Source organism: Lupinus angustifolius, chromosome LG11, assembly GCF_001865875.1.
Source record: "Lupinus angustifolius cultivar Tanjil chromosome LG11, LupAngTanjil_v1.0, whole genome shotgun sequence".
In the NCBI taxonomy this organism is placed as follows: domain Eukaryota; kingdom Viridiplantae; phylum Streptophyta; class Magnoliopsida; order Fabales; family Fabaceae; genus Lupinus; species Lupinus angustifolius.
In genome coordinates, this window is record NC_032019.1 from 15881188 (window position 1) to 15902653 (window position 21466).

The 21466-nt window shown below is 29.8% G+C and overlaps 1 protein-coding gene across 1 annotated transcript; it reads right to left on the reverse strand.

The window, feature by feature from the left end:
* Nucleotides 14301-19884, reverse strand: LOC109361049 (histone-lysine N-methyltransferase family member SUVH9-like). The gene is made up of 2 exons (XM_019606348.1): nucleotides 17510-19884; nucleotides 14301-14687 (listed from the first exon to the last, which is right to left on the reverse strand). Exon 1 carries the CDS (start codon nucleotides 19646-19648, stop codon nucleotides 17576-17578), a length of 2073 nt encoding a protein of 690 aa, XP_019461893.1. The 5' UTR covers nucleotides 19649-19884; the 3' UTR covers nucleotides 14301-14687; nucleotides 17510-17575.

A 21466-nucleotide genomic window follows, 5' to 3' on the forward strand; every position in this document is an offset into this window, starting at 1 on the left:
TTTTCCACAATCAAAACAAGGGTATGCTTCTTAATTTGATTATCAGATGCTAACTTATTATGAGAGTAATGTCTCTTACTAAATGCTAACTTATTATGAGAGTAATGTCTCTTATTAACTTATACTTACTTGTTTTCATTAAATTAGAAGGGTTTGTAAATACGGTTTTCATTTAAAATTAGAATAAAAATTTATGAAAATTACTTAATTTTTTTACCAAAATATTGTTGAGGAAGATCAAATGCACATTCATATTTGTTTATACTTCTAAAATATGGTCTACCATTAAGTCACACATTTTTGTGAAGAAGATCTTGTTCCTGAATTTGACACGGTTTTGATGAAATACCAACATCACATAAAAGAAGAAAGAAAAGGAAAAATACTTATGAAGACAAAACTTCAAGAATTTAGAATCTAAGTCTTTAGGTACTTCTATCCTTATACTCTAAATATACACTTAGTAGTAATGCTCAAAAGAATTTTAAAAGAAAAATGATAAACACAAGTATAAATGAAAATAATTTTCAAAATACTGTGTAACAAGTTACTAGATCTAAGTAATAGGTTATTGTGACTAAGTAATAGGTTACTGTGACTAAGTAACAGGTTACTGTGACTAAGTAACAGGTTACCAGAATTAAGTAACAGGTTACATGAGTGATAAACGAGTTATCTAACAAAAATTGATCAGGGTAATCGATTACACCATGTAGGTAATCGATTACACAACACAGTAAATAATTACTCAGTTAGACAAAGCAGTTGGGTAATCGATTACATCTTTTGAGTAATCGATTACTACCTGTGAAAATCAATTTCTCAGTTGGACAAACTAATTGGGTAATCGATTACATCTTTTAAGTAATCGATTACTAAGAGCTGATACACCAATTTTCAGATTCAAACTACACAACTTTCAACCCAAACGAAATGGTTTCATTTCAAACAATTTCTACCTTTTCGTAGAGATATTTTGGTTGATTGGAAAGTCTATATAAAGGCATTGAAACTCATTCCATAAATATAGAACACGAAACAATAAAGAAATAACTCACTTACATAATCTATATTTTTCTGAAATACTTGTTTTACACTAGTGCAACTTGTTCATAACTTTCAGAACTTGTTTTCTAAAGTTTCCTCAAGTGTTATTGCAAGTTATTCAAAACTAAGAGCATTAATACTAAATTATACAAAGAGTTATTAGATTGCAAGAGTTTATAACTTCAAAATTTTATAAAGGCAATTCATTGTCATAGTTAAACGTTTTCTTTATTCAAAGTATTGAATTACTTTCTTTCACAAGTGTGTGATAAGAAAGGGAATATAGTCACTTGGAAAGAGTGTTATTCAAAGAGTTATATAGGTATTAGAGAGTGAGTAAGGTACAAGGAAATCTCGAGGTGAAAAATTGTAATTGTTACTCTTAATATCTAGTGAAGAAATCTCTTGTGCTGCAAGATGCACTAGATGTAACGTTCGGTGGACACAAGAAGGTGAACCAAGTATAAAATCTTCGTGTACTCTCTTCTCCTTTATTTTCTTACATTTACTTGATTACTTTTCTGCATAATTTTTCCGCTGCTATTAACTCTTGAAATTTGCAGAAAAATCTATCATAGTTTTAAACAACTAATTCACCCTCATCTTAGTTGTCATCTCAATCTTACAATTTTATTTTAACAATGGTATACATAACAACATTTATCATCTTCTTTATTAGTGTTTCAATATTAGTATTAGTATAATATAAATATATATCTAATTTCACTACTTTGTAGTTTAATTAGTAAATCATTAATTGAATCGCTATCATAATATATTAGTATTTTGACTATTTGATGATCAATGCAATATTAATAATACTAATCGTAATGATTTGGTTTTTGTGATAATTCATCCAAAATAAGTATAGTTTTCACTATCAAGTTTTGGTTTATATAACCTTGTTTCATGTCAATATGTTATTACCTTAATAGTAGTTGTGTGATCATGATGAGAGGTACTTTCATAGTCTATTATCTATTATTGTATATAACTTTTACATACTATAATATTAAATACAATTGAATATATTTAATTTGAATAACTTTATCTACTATTTATACAAAATTGTGCACTCAAATATAAAATTTCTATATGAAATATGCAACACCTAAATGTGTTGTAATTGAGTTATACATACATAGTAGCAGATAAAAAAATAAGACAAAACTAATATTGAATTAGTAATGTCATTTCTAAAAGTAATTATAGTTCTATAATTGATAATCTGCTATATGAAGAAACATCTTTGTTATAATGAATATTTTATTCTAAATATGTAGTGACTAGCTTAAATAAAGAGTATTTATAATTTAATTTTAAAATTATGTAATTGATATGTGTATGTAAATTAAATTATTTACAAAATAATAATTTAAATTTTTGCCAAGTTTATTGAATATGTTTATGATACTTGATAGGAAGTGAGGATATAAATATATAATTGTGGTATTGTAGAAAAATATATTAGTAAAGTATATTTGTACAAATGTGAACCTCATGAGAACAAAATTTCAAAACAATATTTTTTTGTGAAATAACCTTGATTTGTTCATTCTTTAATTAAAATTTTTGTTTTAGCTTTTAAAATATCTGTTCATAAAACAATACATAATTGTTCGTGTTCAAAGACATATTGAGAAACATAAATCCCTATATTTAGAATATTTTGTCCTTATACCTTATTTATTATTTATAGTTGTCCTTCTGTATCATTGTTGGCAATTGACATTTTATGAACGGAATTTTATCATTTTAAAGTTTCAAAAAATGGTTATAAATATTTTATTATATAAAGAATATCACCTTTGAAAGCTAAGAAAAGGGTTTACGTATTTAGCCCATTCCCAAATTCATGCCATCGGAGTCACCGTCCAGCAAATAATGGATTTTGTGCAGATATTATCATTCTTAAACTATCAGTAGAAGAAAAAAGAAAAAAAGATTCTTACCCTGAAAGACTAAACTCATGATTGAATTTAAGATCCTATTTTGGTTTGCAATTTTGTCCGAAATTTCTTTTTGGATTTATTTAAGGAAGAGGTGCACATTGCTTTAGGTCTCTTCTTTATTGTCCAATATCATAATTCATAACCTCCTTCTTTTCTTAGTTTAAAGCAGATATGAATAGTGAAATTCTCTCCACTGGTTCCTTGAAAGTAGAGAAGCATCATATGGGAAACTACAACATATCAAGTAAGTGCTCAACTTGAATCAATATCAGTCCTAACATTTTGTAGGCTTGGTGAGAGAACAAATTTCCCCTAATTTAACCAAACTTGAATATCAAATTTCTACTAAAATTAAGGACTAAAAATATATTGGATAACAAAATAAAAATAATCACTCATTGTATATTAAATAATTTAATTTTGTAATATTTTTACAATAAGATATATCAAATTGTGATAAGATTCATTTTCTTTTCTAGTTTGATTATTGTTGACTTTTCCATTATATTTTTGTAAGATCATATTCTTAATGTGCGTTAAATGGTTTCATATTTTTCTCATTTCAGGCCAAACCTTTATTTCAATTACACATTAATTATATGATAATATAAAAAAATGATCCTTTAAAGCAAAAAAATTATTGAAGAAATTTATTCAAAGACTAATAATAATTTACAATACAACAAATTTAAAAAAAAAATACAAATGATATCATATTTGTCATATAGAAATAAAAATAGTTGTATAGGTAAAAACAAATTTTAAGCCCCTAATAATTATGGGCTATATGATGTGCACTTATGCACACCCTCACTAGCAAATCCTAACATCAAGGAGGACTTGGATTTAAAAGGTTGCATACACTAAGCAATGTTTTTTTATGAATATTTGTTGGGGACTAATCATTAAGCTTGATGATTGGGAACACATACTTTTGTATGGATCAGAAAAAATCTAGAACTCTTTTTCAAAATAAATAGTTTCTCAAGAAATAAATAAATGAATTTTTCAGAAATAAATAATAGGTTCTAGAAATCTATAACATTTTATCTAAAAGAAATTACTTAAATTAAAAGGAAAAAAAGTAACAGAACTTTAGAAACCTAAACCATTTTTCCTAAAAAAACAAAAATATTTAATAAAGTAATTTTATATTTTCAAAATTATATTATAAAATAAATAAAATATAATTAAAACTACGTAGATAGTTATATTTTTAGAAAGAAAATAAATAGACGAGTCAAAAAAGTTTTTTAAAGTCCCTAAAAATATGTGATGGGTTTTACTTTTATCTAAAATAGTTTGTACTTACCTTAAGTTTAGGATTTTAGTGTTAATGTTTTCCTATAAATAAGATAGTTTAAGTTTTCATAAGGGTATCCTAAGAAAAAACAAAAAAAAAAAGTAAGTGAAAAAGAGAAAGAGAAATTGTCTAAGAGTCTTAGCATAGAATGGAAAAAGCTTAGACCGTATAATTTTATGTGGTTAAGCGCAGCAGAAGCATCATGCACCTATCCTACTCAATGTTCGATAGGTCTTCATTGCAGGCATTATCCTTGACCATCTACGTCACTAATTACTTCGCAACATGCAGTCCCTTGTAGTTACATCCATCTATAGCGAATCCATACATGTGTTCATGCGCAGAATCGAGTGTGGACGAGTGCATCACTGATTTATGTGTTTCTCCTTCCTCACAAATAAGCGACATCCACGTGGACGCCTTTCTAGCGTAGCAAATCGCAGTGTGACAAATGGCTCTATATTTTTTCCTTGTTTATATTGAATCACAACACCTACTAGGTTTCTTTTTTATTTGTGTTGGTTTTCTATTTTTATTTGTTGATACTAATTGTTATTATTGCTACACCATTAAAACATAACCATTTAACTAATAAAAATGTAATTATATTGTAATCTTTTTTATAATATCAACAAGAGGTGGACCTCACATCAATAAAAAATAAATATTGATGACACTTTATATAATAAACAATAAGAAACCCAAAACTCGGGCAATTTTTCGTTGATCACATTTTTTATTGAAAAGTTACAAGAAACCCAAAAAAGAAGCCAAATCCTCTAGCTAAGAAGAAAAAAGATATTAAGTTATCACTTTGAAAATCAAACTTCGAATCTTCTGCATCCTATCGATTCAAGTCACCATATTTGAGGGTGTTCCAAAAAAAATCAAACAGACAAAAAAATGTTAGGTTTAAAACCCACATTGGCAAACTAGGAAAATGAGATTGGTTTTAAGTCAAAAATTTACAAGGTTGCTTAGGATCATAATTAAATGAGAGAATTCCTAGACAAAAATTAGGGAAAATAAAATGAACATCCTCAAAGGAAAAGTTTATTACTACTCATCCTCAATCAACCAAACTGGGGCAGCATTATGAACAACAACCACCTGGATGAAGATAAGAGTTTAAAACAGGCAAACTGGGGCAATTTTTGTTGTTACAGAAACATCAATACTTTGAAAATAATTCCTCTGCCAACCTACACTGAGCAGTATGGTTGAGTTTAGTCATTGTCTTCAAGATTATACTGGAGTATATTATGGATCACCTTAAGAGAAAGGCGTCTTCAGGTAAGCTAAAACAAATTTTGATGGATGAAAAGCTACTGTACTAGTCAACAATAAGCAACAAAGGTCACTTCAATCGAGTTCATAAAAGTTGATGAATTCCACCCAAAAAGGATATGAAATCATGAGTAATACATTAAAACATTTGCGCATGGTTCTTACCTCACATTCCATTACATACATTGAAGTATATCAATATTCAAATAAATGCATAACATGATCAATAGGAGGTTCATACATCGCATAACATACTCTAAAAAAAATTAGTATTCGGATATTCTCTAATCCTAGCATCACAACCAAGACATTTTGAGTCAACCATATCATTTCCTTAAACATTGTCATACTTAGACACCATAATATCCTTTCAATAAATATTGTCGAACTCAAACGTCGAAATGTTTGACCTTGCTAGACTTAGAGATCAGAACGTCATTTCAATAAACATTGTGGGACTAAGTTGCCGAAATGATTGAAATTGTTGGACTTAGATGTCATAACGTCCTTTCAATAAACATTATCAAACTTAAACACCAAAATATTTGATGTTGTTGGACTTAGATGCTAGTGTTCTCTTGTCATAAACATTGTTGGACTTAGACGCTAAAATGTTTGACGTTACTGGACTTAGATATCAGAACGTCCTTTTATAAACATTATCAGACTTAGATGCTGAAATGTTATGACATTATTGGACTTAGATGCTAGAACGATCTTCATTTTAAACATTATCATACTTGGACGCTGACATGTTAAGACATCACTAAATCACCATAGAAAATTTGGGAACTGCCTCAATAAATCCATCGTCCACCATGGCAAGCGCGTGAATTGCCTCAACAAATCTCTAGTGCATAATAGCAAGTGCGTGATCTGCCTCAACACATCTCTGGTACACCATGGCAAGCATGAGAACTACCTCAACAAATCTCATATTCATCATGACAAGCGCAGGAACTACCTCAATAAATCATTAGTTCATCATGACAAGTGCGGGAACTGCCTCAAAAAATCCCTAGTTCATCATGGTAAGTGCAATAACTGCCTCAACAATTCCTTGGTTCATCATGGAAAGCGCAAGAATTGCCTCAACAAATTCCTGGTTCATCATGGCAAACATGAGAACTGCCTCAACAAATTTTAGGTTCATCATGGCAAGCACAAGAACTACCTCAACAAATCACTAGTTCATCATGGCAAGAGCGAGAACTGCCTCAACAAATCCCTCGTTCATTATAACAAGCGTGACAGCTGCCTCAAAAAATCTTTGATTCATCATGTCAAGCGCGAAAATTGCCTCAAAAATCTCTAGTTCATCATAGCAAGCGCGAGAACTGCTTCAACAAATCTCTCAGTAGAGCCTTGAACTACTTCATCAAAATTTGGGACTTTCTCCAGGGCTTTTTCTGAGCCATGATAAAATAGTGTTCATTTCTTTATTGGTTACTTATCATGATACCTCCTAAATCTTAGTTTGCTTGCTATCAGGAAAAGAACAAGTAAAGAATTCTAGTTGTGAACACTCATTAGATTGGTCTTCATTACATGTGTTACCATTGACCATCTGCATGACCAATTGTTTTGCGACACACAGTCCCTTGTATTTAATTTGCATCCATCCATAGTGGATCTAGACTCGTGTTCAGGCGCGAGATCGAGTGTGAACGAGTGCACCACAGGTTTTTGCGTTTCTCCTTCCTCACCAATAAGCGGCATCCACATGGACGCCTTTCTAGCTCGCAGCGTGGCATGTGGCTCTATCTTTTGTCCTTGTTTTCACTGAACCACAACACCTCTTAGGTTTTTTTTTTCTAATTTTATTTGTTGATACTAATTGTTATTATTGCTACACTATTAAAACCATAATCAATTAACTAATAAAACTATAATTATATTGTAACCCTTTTTTTTATAATATCAAACAAAGGTCAAATCACATCAAGAAAAAAATATTCATGATACTTTATATAATAAACAACAAAAATTAAGAAAATTCATTTAATATGGCTAAGAATTAACAAACTTTTTTTTAATGATTTTTAGCATCCAATTAAATTTCTTTTTTTCTGTAATTAATTGAAATTTGTTATTAAGAAAAAGTTAGAACCTTTTACTAAAATAAAATTGACTATTAATAAAATTATTTGGTTTGAAAAAAAAAATACATTTTTATGTGGTAATATACTTATTATATTGAAATAATTTTTTGGGGATTAATCACATATAGAGGAGGATCATGGAAACACTTCTCGTTTTCAAGTCATCTTCGAATTTTCGCGTTATAACGCTTCTATTTATTCGATTAATTCCTAAAATCAACAAAAAGTAATAATTTTAATTAAATTAATAATTAATTATTAAATTGTTTTACTAATAAATCTTTATCAAAATAATTACTTTACTTATGGCTAACCACATCAAGGATGGAGGGAAAGTCATCTCTCAAGGCTTCTTTTCCTCAACTCATCCTTTAGATGACAGTTGTGTTATGTCGCTTCTGCTACTAATTAAAACATTCAACCTATGATTACTTTAAATCTAAAAACTATGTAGCTTTGATTCCCTATATACTACAGGGATAAGTATGAGCAATATTTCATCTTGTCAGACACAACGATAAGAAATAAATATATTTGTCACTTTTCAATAATTAATTAAATAATTTTAAAGTATAAAGTAAGTCATGCGATTTAATGAGGGGTACCATTTAAAATGGCTGATAGCAGACTAATACATTCTCTATTATATGGTCGATTCCCAAACTTGGATATCAAAAATCTAAAAATAAAATATTTTTCTACATTTTTTATCATAAAATATAGTGACGACTCTAAAGTCGCGTAGCCAAAAATTGAAGTGCAACAAAGATCATCTAGGTTAAAGCGCCCAAAGGGAAATATGCTAGAGAGGAAGATGTGTGGAACTCAGTTAGCCATGGCTTAAGACTCCAAATTATGACATTGGATGGCCAAGCTTTGGACTGCTATGGCCGAGCTTTGGACTGCTAAGACCAAACAACTATTTCATTGAAACAATATAATAAACCTAGTAATAATATTAATATCATATTCAATGCAAAAATCTGATGTGAAATCTTGTTTTTCTGCTTCAGAATAGTAGAGTACGAGGAAATCTTGTTTTTCTGATGTGAAATCTTGTTTTTGGAGATAGAATATCTTAAAAGCTCTATTGATCTAAAAAATACTACTCATCAAAAAGCAAAATAGTGAATATCTAGAATGAGAATGCAATAAAGAAATGAAATTAGATTATATGAAGTGTGAAAAACGAAACACAAAGTTAGTTTCATCAATTATTATAGGGAATTAAATATAAAATTGGTGAATTGATTTGTAAAAAAATTATTTGTTACATGTGTTTTATCTTTATATAGTAATATAAATATTGACAAATAAGAATATTTTTTTGTTTAAGATATCATTTAACTAAACTCATAATTGAAAAATGATTTTAACTTTTGATTATTTGTCATGTTAACATAGGAATGACGAAGAAAATTAAACTTGTGGTATCTTTTGAACTCAACCCAAATTTAATAAAGAAAACTTATTATGATTAGGTTTGAGTTCAGATTTTATCTAAGTTTCATTTTCGAATTTAGATTCTGGTTTAGATTTGATACAATTAATACTCTACCTTAAACTCAATTGATATAAAATTACACAAGTATATATATAGTTACTGAGTTAGCTGATGCCAGTGTTTTTGTCAGGTTGTGCAATGGAATCTCCCAATTGGTAAGGATCAAATAACAAAAGTATCAAACGTTTGGAAGCCTGATCCATATTCCTCTTATCATCGTACATGTATAGTGCCAACAAAAAGTTTGGCAGCTGTTCCACGGAATGGCCCACCCAAGAAGAGAAATCACAATAATAAATCACATCATATCACAACTGGCCGAAGAAACGCTTTCTCTCCAACTGCACGTGTAAATGTATATATGTGTAAAATAGTTTCATGTTTATGTCGAGTTTGGATTACCCAAAATTTGACAAAATCAGAGATAATAACATTATTTTCAATAGATAATAACATTATTTTCAATCTTATAAAGTTCGAATTCAAATTCTGAATCTTAGATTAAGGTTGAGTAAATATAAACCTAGTCTCAATCCATCCCACTGTAATCCTATATTTAGTGATAGTAAGAGTTTTATAATGAAAATTAGAGTGGCTTACGTGGGAAAAACTTAAATCAAGGACATTCTAACATTTGCCACTTTTTATCATGTAATTTTGTGTTAATATGATTGCCTTGAAACCAAGTAAATTAGAAAATTGTAAAATAATTATATTGTTATTTTTGGAATCTGACATCATAATTCTTCCTTCGAACCATTGTCCTTTACTGTATTAAATTGTTATATGTAGTTTTCCAAAGTTGACCTTTACTATATAAACTTATTCATTTTCTCTTTTCACTTAATTTAGTAATGATTTTCTCTTTCTAATGAATTGATGTAAGATCAAGGGTATTTCAGTAACATAATTAATTAATGTATATAAAATTTGGAAATAATATTATAAAAAGAAACAAAAACCTTAAAACAGTCTTATAATAAAAAGGGTAAAAAGCAATACATAACTAGTGCGATTTTGGAAAATGCTAGAGAAGTTTAGCACATGGGGCAAAAGATGTTTTTTGGCAAATGTTAATTTCAATCTAGTTTTTAGAGTTGTAGATAAAAAGTCTAAAAAATTGGAAATAATATTATAAAAAGAAACAAAAACAAAATTTTTATAACAGTCTTATAATAAAAAGGGCAAAAAGCATTACATAACTTGTGCGATTCTGGAAAATGCTAGAGAATTTTAGCACATGGGGTAAAAGATTTTTTTGGCAAATGTTAATTTCAACCTAGTTTTTAGAGTTGCGGATAAAAAGTCTAAAAAATTGTATTGAAAATATCACATCTATTATTTAAAAAATAAAGAAATTACTTTTTCCATGTATATATGTGAATCTATTAACTATATAATAAAAATTATGTTCTCACATCATTGATTGTCACATGTCAACTTTTCATTTATTTTCTCCTTCAGAATAATTTCATCTCCTACGTGTATACATTCTCACACTATATATTCTTTTTCATTATTATAATAATAATATTAAATTCATTATTGCATTTCTTAATAATTTCAAAACAAAAAACATAGCATTGTGTCTTTATCTATGATGGCTACACTATATATTTTATTTCCTTATTATAATAATGTTAAATTCATTATTACTTTTCTTAATAATTTCAAAACAAAAAGCATGATATTATCAAACACATGCACACTAAATCTATTTACTATGTAATAAAATAACTCATGATGATGTCATTATTGGACACGTGTCAGATGCTGATGCAATTTTTCCTCTTAAACGAGTTTCATGGTACCTACCCATATTATATAATCACTTTTGTATAATATATATTTTCATAATTAATAATAAAAAATATATAGAGTATGTAATATGTTATGTTGCTGACAATGATGAAAAACAATTACTAAAACACTCAAATTTTTTAAAGTTTTAATTAGCATAATTATGGGAAAGATAATGAATACTATTTCATATTGTTATTAATGATAAATAGCTAAAACTTTGAAAAAGAGTTATATCGTGTATTAATAGCCTATTATTTTCCTTTTAAAGTTTTAATTATGAGAGATGTGTTGAATATTATTTTATATTCTTATTAATGATAAATAACAAATAATATATCATCATTCAACTAACTATTCTACCAAATAATAATTTTATTATCAAATAATATGATCTCACTTTTGGTAACAAAACCTTAATATAATCATTCACATTCTCTTATGTAGTTATTTAATTTAAATTGAAAAACTATACATTTTCACTTCATCAAAGTTGTGTGATACTTTTTCCATTGAATTTTAATATTAGAGTTCAGATTCTTTAAATTTTAATTTTTCCCTATTATAATTGAAAAAATCAAATTTGAATTTGAAGTTTTTCTTGTAACTTTTTAACTATTTTTTTTAATAAAAAAGACTATCACAATTTGATTTCACTATTCTCATTAAAAAATCAAATTCAAAATTGAAAAAATCATTTCATTTTCTACAACTTTTAAAATATTTATTTTATAAAAAAACACATGGTATCATGTTTAGGTTTCCTATTTTCATTAGAAAATTCAAATTCGAAATTGTCATTTATTTTTCTTATATGTTTGACTAGACAAATACACGAGTAACACATGTGTTCTTAACAATGCAAGTGTACGTGTAATGATATAGGAGCATTTTAATATTTTTAGCAATTATATTTTCATTATCTTAACAATGCAAACTTCTGTTTATCAAAAATGCCATTTATTTTCCTGTGTTTAAACAGACAAATACACGAGTAATACGTGTGTTCTTAGCAAATGCACATGTAACATGTGTGTTCTTAGCAATGTGAATGTAAATGTAACATGGCATGCGAATGCTCGGACAATATGTGTATTCTTAACAATATGAATACACATGTAATATGTGTGTTTTTAAACATGTGGATGCACAAGAAATATATGTGTTCTTAATCATATGAATACACATTAATATGAGTGTTCTTAATTATGGGACGAACAAATATCACCCATACTAATGCATGGTAACTTGCTAGTTTTATAAAAAATGTAATCTTAATGTTAGTTTATACATATTTTTTAGTTGATTTTTGTAAGATAATCGTGAGAAGTTTTAATGCTTCCAAGTCATAGAAATACATTGAGAGGTTTCTCAAGTCTCTCCATTTTGTCACTTCTCCTACCAAAAATCAAACTCCAAGCAATTTTTTCTAGATAAAAACTAAAGATATTTACAAAAATTTGTAGAATATATAAACTTTTGAAAGGATATCATAGCTATTGATTCATATGCGAATATTAATGGATGGGTTGTATGACTGAATTCTATGGAAGAAATTGATAAAGATGTATCTATATGATTAAAGTAAGGTGAATGAAATGATGGAGTGCATGAGGTATTATATGTGATAGAAATGTTATTCATGCTTAAATAAATTTTTTATAAGACTCGTCTATGTTATATAAGACTGGATGATGAATGCTAAACGTGAGCAAGAGAATAAACTCAATATAACAAAGATAAAATATTATGTTGGGTGAATGAACACAAAAGAAAAGGTAGTAGATATATAATAATAATTCATAATTTATCCAAATCCAAGAAAATAAAATTCATACAAATTCAACCATTAAAGTTATTGGATACGATCCAATAGATGGTTTTATTAACGGACGAGTTTCAACCCAAACATTATATCCAATGAATATATATACATTTGGATGAATATTCAATTCATTCAAAAACAAACTTTCTCAACTCATTTGCTTTTCAATTTTTTTCACTATCTCACCGCCCACTTTCTTGTGTTTCTCATTCTTTGTTTAACTTTATATTGAATTAAATTCTCCCATTTGCCTATATTCTTAGTAGTGAATTTGGTTAATATCAAAAGTTTATTCTTAAATATAGAGCATAACAAATATCTATTAAAAATTTTAATTATAGACAACGCATGCTTATTGTAAATTACAAAAATTAATTTTTTTCAATTTCAAAAGAAATCACTTTTTTAAAGCGTTTCTTAAAAAATAAAACATTTATAAAATGAACTTTAAAAGTTATTTTTTAAATGCTTTATTGAAATAATAATTTTTAAAAGAATGATTTTCTTAAAAAGTATTTTTAATTCCAATTCAAAAAGATTAGATATTAGTTCATCCAATTTATTACATAGATTCATGAATATGTTGAAATTCATCCATTAAAAATAGATATAAATGAATGAGGTAATTTAAAATACCACTTAACAAATTTATATAGAGTAATTGATGACTTTCCATTCATTCATTCTGGTCCAAATTCAAATTCATAAAATTCATCCATTTACCATACAAAGAAGATAGTATTATGAATGATCATATTACGAGAAAATTAAGGTAACTCATATTCTAATAAAATAGTAGAATGTCTTACACAGTTTGAGCATGTATGCATGAGGCTAGTCCAATTTCTACAGGCATATAAAGACCAAATCATAAGTGAAACCATTAGAAAAGATTTAAAGATGAAATTTTTATCAATTGACATGATTTATAATAGAACACTATGACATTATTCGATCTATATAACCGAACTCATAAAGTGAAATTAAGGTTTGATTAGTGAATAGGTTACATGGTCACATATAATATGGATAAAGAATGCATCAATTTTTTTGGTTTATAAAATCATAAAGTTAAGATGTTTACACTAACAATGTAAAAGTTTTTTACACTGTAATTATATCATTCATCATTCATTTTCAATCATCACAGGTTTTTTCAACAACAAAAATAATCGAAATGAAGGATGTATGATACACTGAATATATATAAATCTTTATTCAATCAATCCATATATATTACACTAAAAAAATTATATCTATGAATGCTCATGAAAAGTGCATGCAAACTAACGTCTTAGAGGAGTGATGTTATTATGCAACTACAGTTGGGTCATATAATATCATAATATCAACCAACTTGTCCATTCCTCAACCATTACCTTAGCAAACGCTTCAAATATTGGATTTCGTCAAACAAGACCATTAACAGCATTTGCTATACCTTTGAATCTGAATAATAATTAGATGACTAATCTGTATACTTGCAAAACAATAAAATGCTCATTTCAAATGGGTATCTATAATTTCCAACAACTAATATATCATCTGTTATTACAAGCTGACCTTACATTATTATATACAAGTACCCAAATAAGAGTTAATACAGTTGCACTAATTGCTTACAAAATCTGGTCATCATATATGAAAATATGCTTTGTTCAAGATTAATCAGATAGGAGAAAGTGAGAAACTCCATTTCCATATCTTACTGACACATGGTCGCCATGTATTAGCCAAAATATAAAACGACATCGAGTCACCATATTTGATGCCCTGACATAGTCATATAAGCAAGCAATTCCTACATTTCATTATAAATCGGGTGAGATCGAAACCTTCTGAAAGTTACAGTTCGTCGATTTGAATTCTGCAAATGAATATCGATAATAATTAGTATGCATGAATACTAGATGAAATGACACAACTAGCTGGGACTATATATTGAACTATATAAAGGTAGAATTTAATCTAAGGCATAACTAACAACAAAGAGTCAATAGAAACAAGTTGAAGGAAACAAAGCTGTGAGATAAAAATGCTGAACTTGTCCAAACAGAGCAACAGCTGCTGGAAACACTGCATGAGGATGCAATCAGAAGCTTTATAACAGTGTATGAGGCTAGAAACAGAGTCTCGGAAAGGGGCTGGGAATTTGTACAAAGAATAGGACTTGGCCGGAAAACTTGTAGACTGCCAGATTATGGCCAGAATGCATGGATGGGCAAAACAGAGACTGTGGATGTTGGGTTTATTTCCTATGGCTTAGGGTTGTAATTTGTGGCCCTAAAATCTTTTATATGGGTATAACGGGAGCACATCTGTTGCCCAAAAAGTGTATCACTCCATGTATCACTTGTTGTGATTGGTTGAACAAAATGTATTTAAATTAAAAGTTCAATGATTAAGTATTTTTCTGACCAATCACAACTGGTAGTACACAGAGTAACAAACTTTTTGGGATAGCAAATATGCTCCCGGGTAAAACTGGTGAGAATGACAAATTAGTCCATAAATACTGAAAAAGATGCTGGAGTGTGGGCAAAACTGCGATTTTGCCCTTGCTCAGCATCATAGACACTAAAGGCAAGAAACCATCTGCAATATGCCACTATCACAACAACGACAACGACAACACGAGGGCCATCCAATAGTGACTACAAACCAGAATACGACGAACTGGCTGCTATAGCAGCACGAAATATCATAATTGATTTATGGCCTACCCTTACATAAAGTCATAAGCAATGTAATTTTTCTAAAACTGGTGGGTGGTGATGCTTTGGTTAACATAAAGTTACAAGCTGCTGTTGATAGTTGAACAAATTGATAAAGCAATTTAGAAAAAGCATTTCAAAATTATTGACTGAAGAAGCATATTTTACGAAAATGAAAGTTATTCATAATCCCTATGGATTATAGCATATTTTACGAAATTATCAATACCCCGTTTATGAAGAAGCATAGGTTGAACTCCAAAGCTAGACAGAAAATATTAACAATGAAGAGTGTCTTATATCTATTCATGTTACTCATTCAGGAATATATACCATATCCCAACACATGAATCGAATCAACATCAACAACTAGAACAATGTGAAATTTATAACCCCTGAAATAATAATGACCTATCTATTCTACTGCCGGAAATTTTGAACTCATATTGGCCCAAAACCTTAATGCATTAGATCCATGGAACATTCCACTTACACAGTCCTCTATCATTCCATCATTTTTCAACTTGGGCTTCCTTCACACAGTTAAATTCCCAAAATGAACAAAGGAAGTTCTTTCAAGAAAGATTAACAAGCTAATTTTTTTTTATTTATCCTAATAATTGTACAATACAATTTAAGATTGTACATTTTATTAGGACAGATAATTTTTTACCTTATTTTTAGCTCTAATTTAGGCAACTATTTTGTAGTCAATATAATATAATACCTTGTATTATGCTATTCATTCAGAAATAATATTACTCGGTCCGTTTTCATTCAAGTTGGTATCAACTCCTGGTGTGGGAGATTCTACTTCCACAACCAACCATAGCTTATCTTCATGTAGCTGTGACCATAGTTTCCCCTGTTGCAAATTGGGGGTGAAAGATTTTCTTTTTGTTTTTTTAATAGGCAAAGCATTTGGACAAGGAGATTGGGAAATTATGCAGTTGCCGAAGTTTGATCTCAGATCACTTTATGTCCCACAGCTCTACCAAGTGAGCTAACTCTTCAGGCGGGGTGGAAAGATATTAATTTTGCAGTTTGTGTGGGAGTGTTGTAACACGATTATTTCCTACCATATTTTGGCGAGAAATTGTTTCCTAGTCTGTATAATGTAAAACCCTTTATAGTATTATTCATTCAATAAAGACAATCATTCATGAACTATGAACCCTCACAAAGATCCCAATAATAGACATTAATCACATTATGTATCCATAGTATTCTCCTATAATCCTATAATTTTAAAAACACCTGCAAGTTGTTCGGTATGTGGGCGTTTAATTACTCAAGCACATAAACTTGTGTAATTAACAGAGAGCCAAGTTAAGTGCAAGTTTTTAGAATGACCACCACCAAATCAGCACATTAAGATTGTACGTTAGAGGAAATTTTAAATTAAAGTTGATGGCTATATCCTTATAGGTAGCAGAATAGAGTAATCCATATTGCATTAACTTATTATGGCTATAAAATATAACTAAAATAAATAATTTGGAAACGAATTTGAAAGGTGAATCTCAATAAGCTTTAGGAACATATGTACAATGAGACCAATAAAACAGCACCAACATATGACAGATGGATAATAAACAGGGAAGAGAGGAAAAAATATAAACAAACAGATTTGGGCTGCTAGAAGTAGCAGAAACTACATAAAAGGCATGTACAACAGAGCATCCATGATGCAAATAAGCTTGCAAAGCAGATAATAATAAGTTGTTAAAACACATTTTATGTCAATCCTCAACCCCGATAACTCTCGATTATAGCAGATAGATCTGGATGTTACAAAGACAACAACATGTCTAGCAGTTTACAATGAATGATATGCCTATAAATCGTACATTTAAGTATTTAACAGGGTTATGCATCAGAGTTTGGAAAAAGTCCCCAACAAAAATAAGATATAATTAAATAGAAGACACACAGAGGTGAAAACAAATAAGTTAAATGACAGAACTTGCTTTACCTCGGTGAACATTGCCCAAAACTCAGCTTCAAAATATTAAAAAATATAGGAACCTTCCAAAATGATTCAGTTACAGATAGAGAGCTTCCCCGTCCCCTCATCGGCTACCCCATAATCAAGGCTGAGCTCTCTCATTGGTGGGATGCTCTCCATTGCAAATAACATTAGGTGGGGGAACATCAAATTATTGTGATCATAGAGAACGAACTGAACCAACACATTTGGAGTCGAACTATGACTCATATAGCAAGCAGCATTCCTCATTCTTGACACATCCAAGGCAAAATCTAAAGGAGGAATTGATGGATATGATGGACGCACGTAATTGGAGTCTATCAGAGATAAGTCCCCCCACTCCGTCCACCTATTAGAAAACCGATTCGGATATATCAACGAATCGCCATTCATCGACAAAATTTCGGCTTGCTCCTTAGTCAGCACAACCCCTGTGTACTCACAGATAAAAGCACCGGCTTGAATAAGGTCCAAAGACCTAACTCCCCAACCAGTTTCCCTAGACCTAAATACTTCCAACTTATGTTTCAGCCCCTTCTGTGTAACACGATTCCGACAATGAGGAGGACAGCGGCAAAAAGGGCCACATTCAAAAATTACAGGCTTCCCTCTCAAGAGAACCCCATTTTGATTATACGAAAATTCACCTCCATTTTTCATAGCACAAAAACAACCATCAACACAACCGCCCACACACTCACAACCTGTAGCTCTTCCACTTTGATGAAACACAAAGTCTGGAAAAGTAGTTCTCATCAGATACTCAAAATAGAGAGGGTCATTGTTTTGATCTATGTCATTAAAAAGACGAACCGGGACATACTCCTTCTTGATCGAAATATCAAGAGAAAGGCAACACATAGGTTTAAAACTCAATGGATCTTTCCTAAGCTTATTAGCTTCTTTCAGCACTGAGCTACCCATCTTAGGTTGCCCATCAATTCTACACAATTTATACTTAAAAACACCAAAACCAGACTTCCCAACATCAAACCAGCACTGAACAATTTTATACAGCCCATCATAAACATACAACTTACCCGAAGCCGATGCAGTTCCTTCACACCGAACCCCACGAATAACCCTCACTTCAATCCCATATTGCATACTTCTCTCCATTGCAAGGTTCCCTCCTTCCAACTTCTGATGAAAAACTTGCTTAGAATGCTTGTCTTGGCCTCCATGACCCGAATATATGATAACATCGCCTTCATCAAGATCATCCTCATATCCACCGGAAGCTATAACACTAGTAGCTATTGGTTCACCATTGGCACTAAAACTAGCCGGAAGATAATCAATCCCAGCTTGTGGTTGACCATGTAACCCAACCACACATAACTCCATCCTATAAAGGAACACATCACCAATGCAAACACCCGGAATAGCACCAACGATCCTCTTATCGCGATTAAGCCACAACCCGCAATTCCTCATCAAATTAGAAGCTCTTAAGTCTGCTCTCACCCTCCTATGATCAATTTCTACCCTCCTCTCTTCATCCACTGTCGATAACACCCGCAATGAATCATAGATCATCCTAGTCTTCCTCACTACATCGCGAAAATGCCGCTGCTCCTTGATCCCCCCGAAATCAGTGACCCTCACAAGTTCCTTCACTCTACTTCGTGGCGTCGATAGTGCCACTGCCCCTGGAGAGTCCTTGTTACTGTTATTACTATTATTCTCCGGCGGTGGCACGGGAACAATTGCACCGGACTCATGGTCCAAAATGGTGTCGTGTTCTTCTTTAGGGACTTGAAATTGCTGCAAACCCTTTGAGAATGCAGTCCTGAAAACCTCAGAAATTTGGTTGAAGTTCGAAACGGTGTCGTTTTTATCTGAAGAAGCAGAAGCTAGGGTTTCATCGCCAAATAGGTTGAGAAGAGTGTGGGGCCCATTTGAAAAAGTGGTTTGTTGTTGAGACTCTTTGGTGTTTTGGGTCTCAACCCATCCCTCAAAAGGTTCAGGCTTTGGTATCAGAATCGGTGTAGGGGTTTTGGGGGTGGTGGTTATACCATTGGGTGCGGTGACGGTGGTTGTTGCGGCGGGGAAAGGGATTCCGGGCGGTGGTGGAAGGAAAGTGGGGTTAGTAGGGTTTTGAGAAGAGAAGAGTGAATCCATTATAATATAAAATTAATATTTTATTGTAATAAGAATAGAAGCATGAGATAAGGGTGTGGTTTTTTTTGGAAGAAAGAAAGAACTAAGACATTTGGATTATAGAACAGTTTTTGTGTCTGAAAATAGAGAATAGATCTTAGTTTGAAGTTTGAACTTCAAATCCAAGAACATGAATAGTAAGTTTCTTTTTTCTTCCTTCTGATGTTGTAAGAAATATGAAAGTGACAGAAATTAAAAAGAGAAGAAAGAAGATATGCAAGTGAGGGAAGATTCATGGCTCACCTAATATATGTGCTTTTATGTTAGAATAAATTACACTAATACCACCTGAGTTTTAGCTAAATTACACAAACCACCTCTTATTTTTTACACATATACAACCCTCTTATTTTTTATATTTTCATTACACTCACTACCTCTGCATGAGAAATAAGTGTAATATTTTAAACAGAAATGTGATAAATGCAATTAAGTTAAACAAAACATGATATATTATGGACACAAGTCTAAATAATATACAAATCAATGTATCTTTATTATTTTTTGTTACAGAATGCATCAAAAATTCTAAAGAGATGTTGTTTAAATCGCTCTTGTAATATATTATAATGAACCAAAATAATAAAGATACATTGATTTGTATATTATTTAGACTTGTGTCCATAATATATCATGTTTTGCTTAACTTAATTGCATTTATCACATTTTTGTTTAAAATATTACACTTATTTCTCATATAGGGGTCATCAATGTAATGAAAGTATAAAAATATGGGGTTTGTGTATGTGTAAAAAATGAGGGGTGGTTCGTGTAATTTCGCCAAAACTTAGGGGGTGTCAGTGTAATTTACTCTTTATTTTAGATTTTTATTCACTAACCATAAATAAAAAGCTCCATAAATTTTATCTCGTTTATTAGTTTGAATTATTTTTTCTTCCTAATTATTCCTTGAATTTTAATTCCTATTCAAATTGGTTTCTAGATAGAGATAATACTAAATTGGTAATAATGAAAAATTAATTCATACATTTTTTAACATTAATTATTATTGTTTAATTTTAATTTTTTAAGATACTAAAATTAATGGATTCCTACTTTCAACTTTTAAATTTATTTATTTTCTTATTTTTGATTAATTTATATTTTGACAATGATTCCCTCATGGTATAGACTCTAGCAAACATACAATAATATATTATTATTATTGTGAAAATCATGACAACAAGTTCATTGTTAGGTTATCACTAATTTAATATTATCTTTATGTGGATACAAATTTATTAATAGATAAATAGGGAAAAAATAGTATATAATAGCTATCTCAAAAGTCATAATATTTATGAAGTTTTATGTATTTTTTTCCTTTTATTTAATAAATATATATACACGTGGTTGGTAACTCAATGTAAATTTTTTTATATTATAATATATTATTTGTCATATATAACTTTTATTTGAATAATTTAAGATTCATACTCTTATCGCGTAAAAAAATACACCGTCAATACGTTATTCACCATTTATGTATTAATCATTATTGATTCTTAAAAAAGATTACATGAAGAGTGGATAATGTACTACTACGTAAAAAATTTAAACTGATCGAGTATATATATTAAATTATTATTTAAAAGTTAATAAAAATAACACATGAATGATTATTGACTATTAAATAAAAGTCAATAATAATTAACATATGAATGATTTTGACTTTTAAATAAAATTTGAATAATAATTAACACATAAATGAATATTGACTCTTAAAATAAAATTTAAATAATAATTAACACATAAATGAATATTGACTATTAAAATATT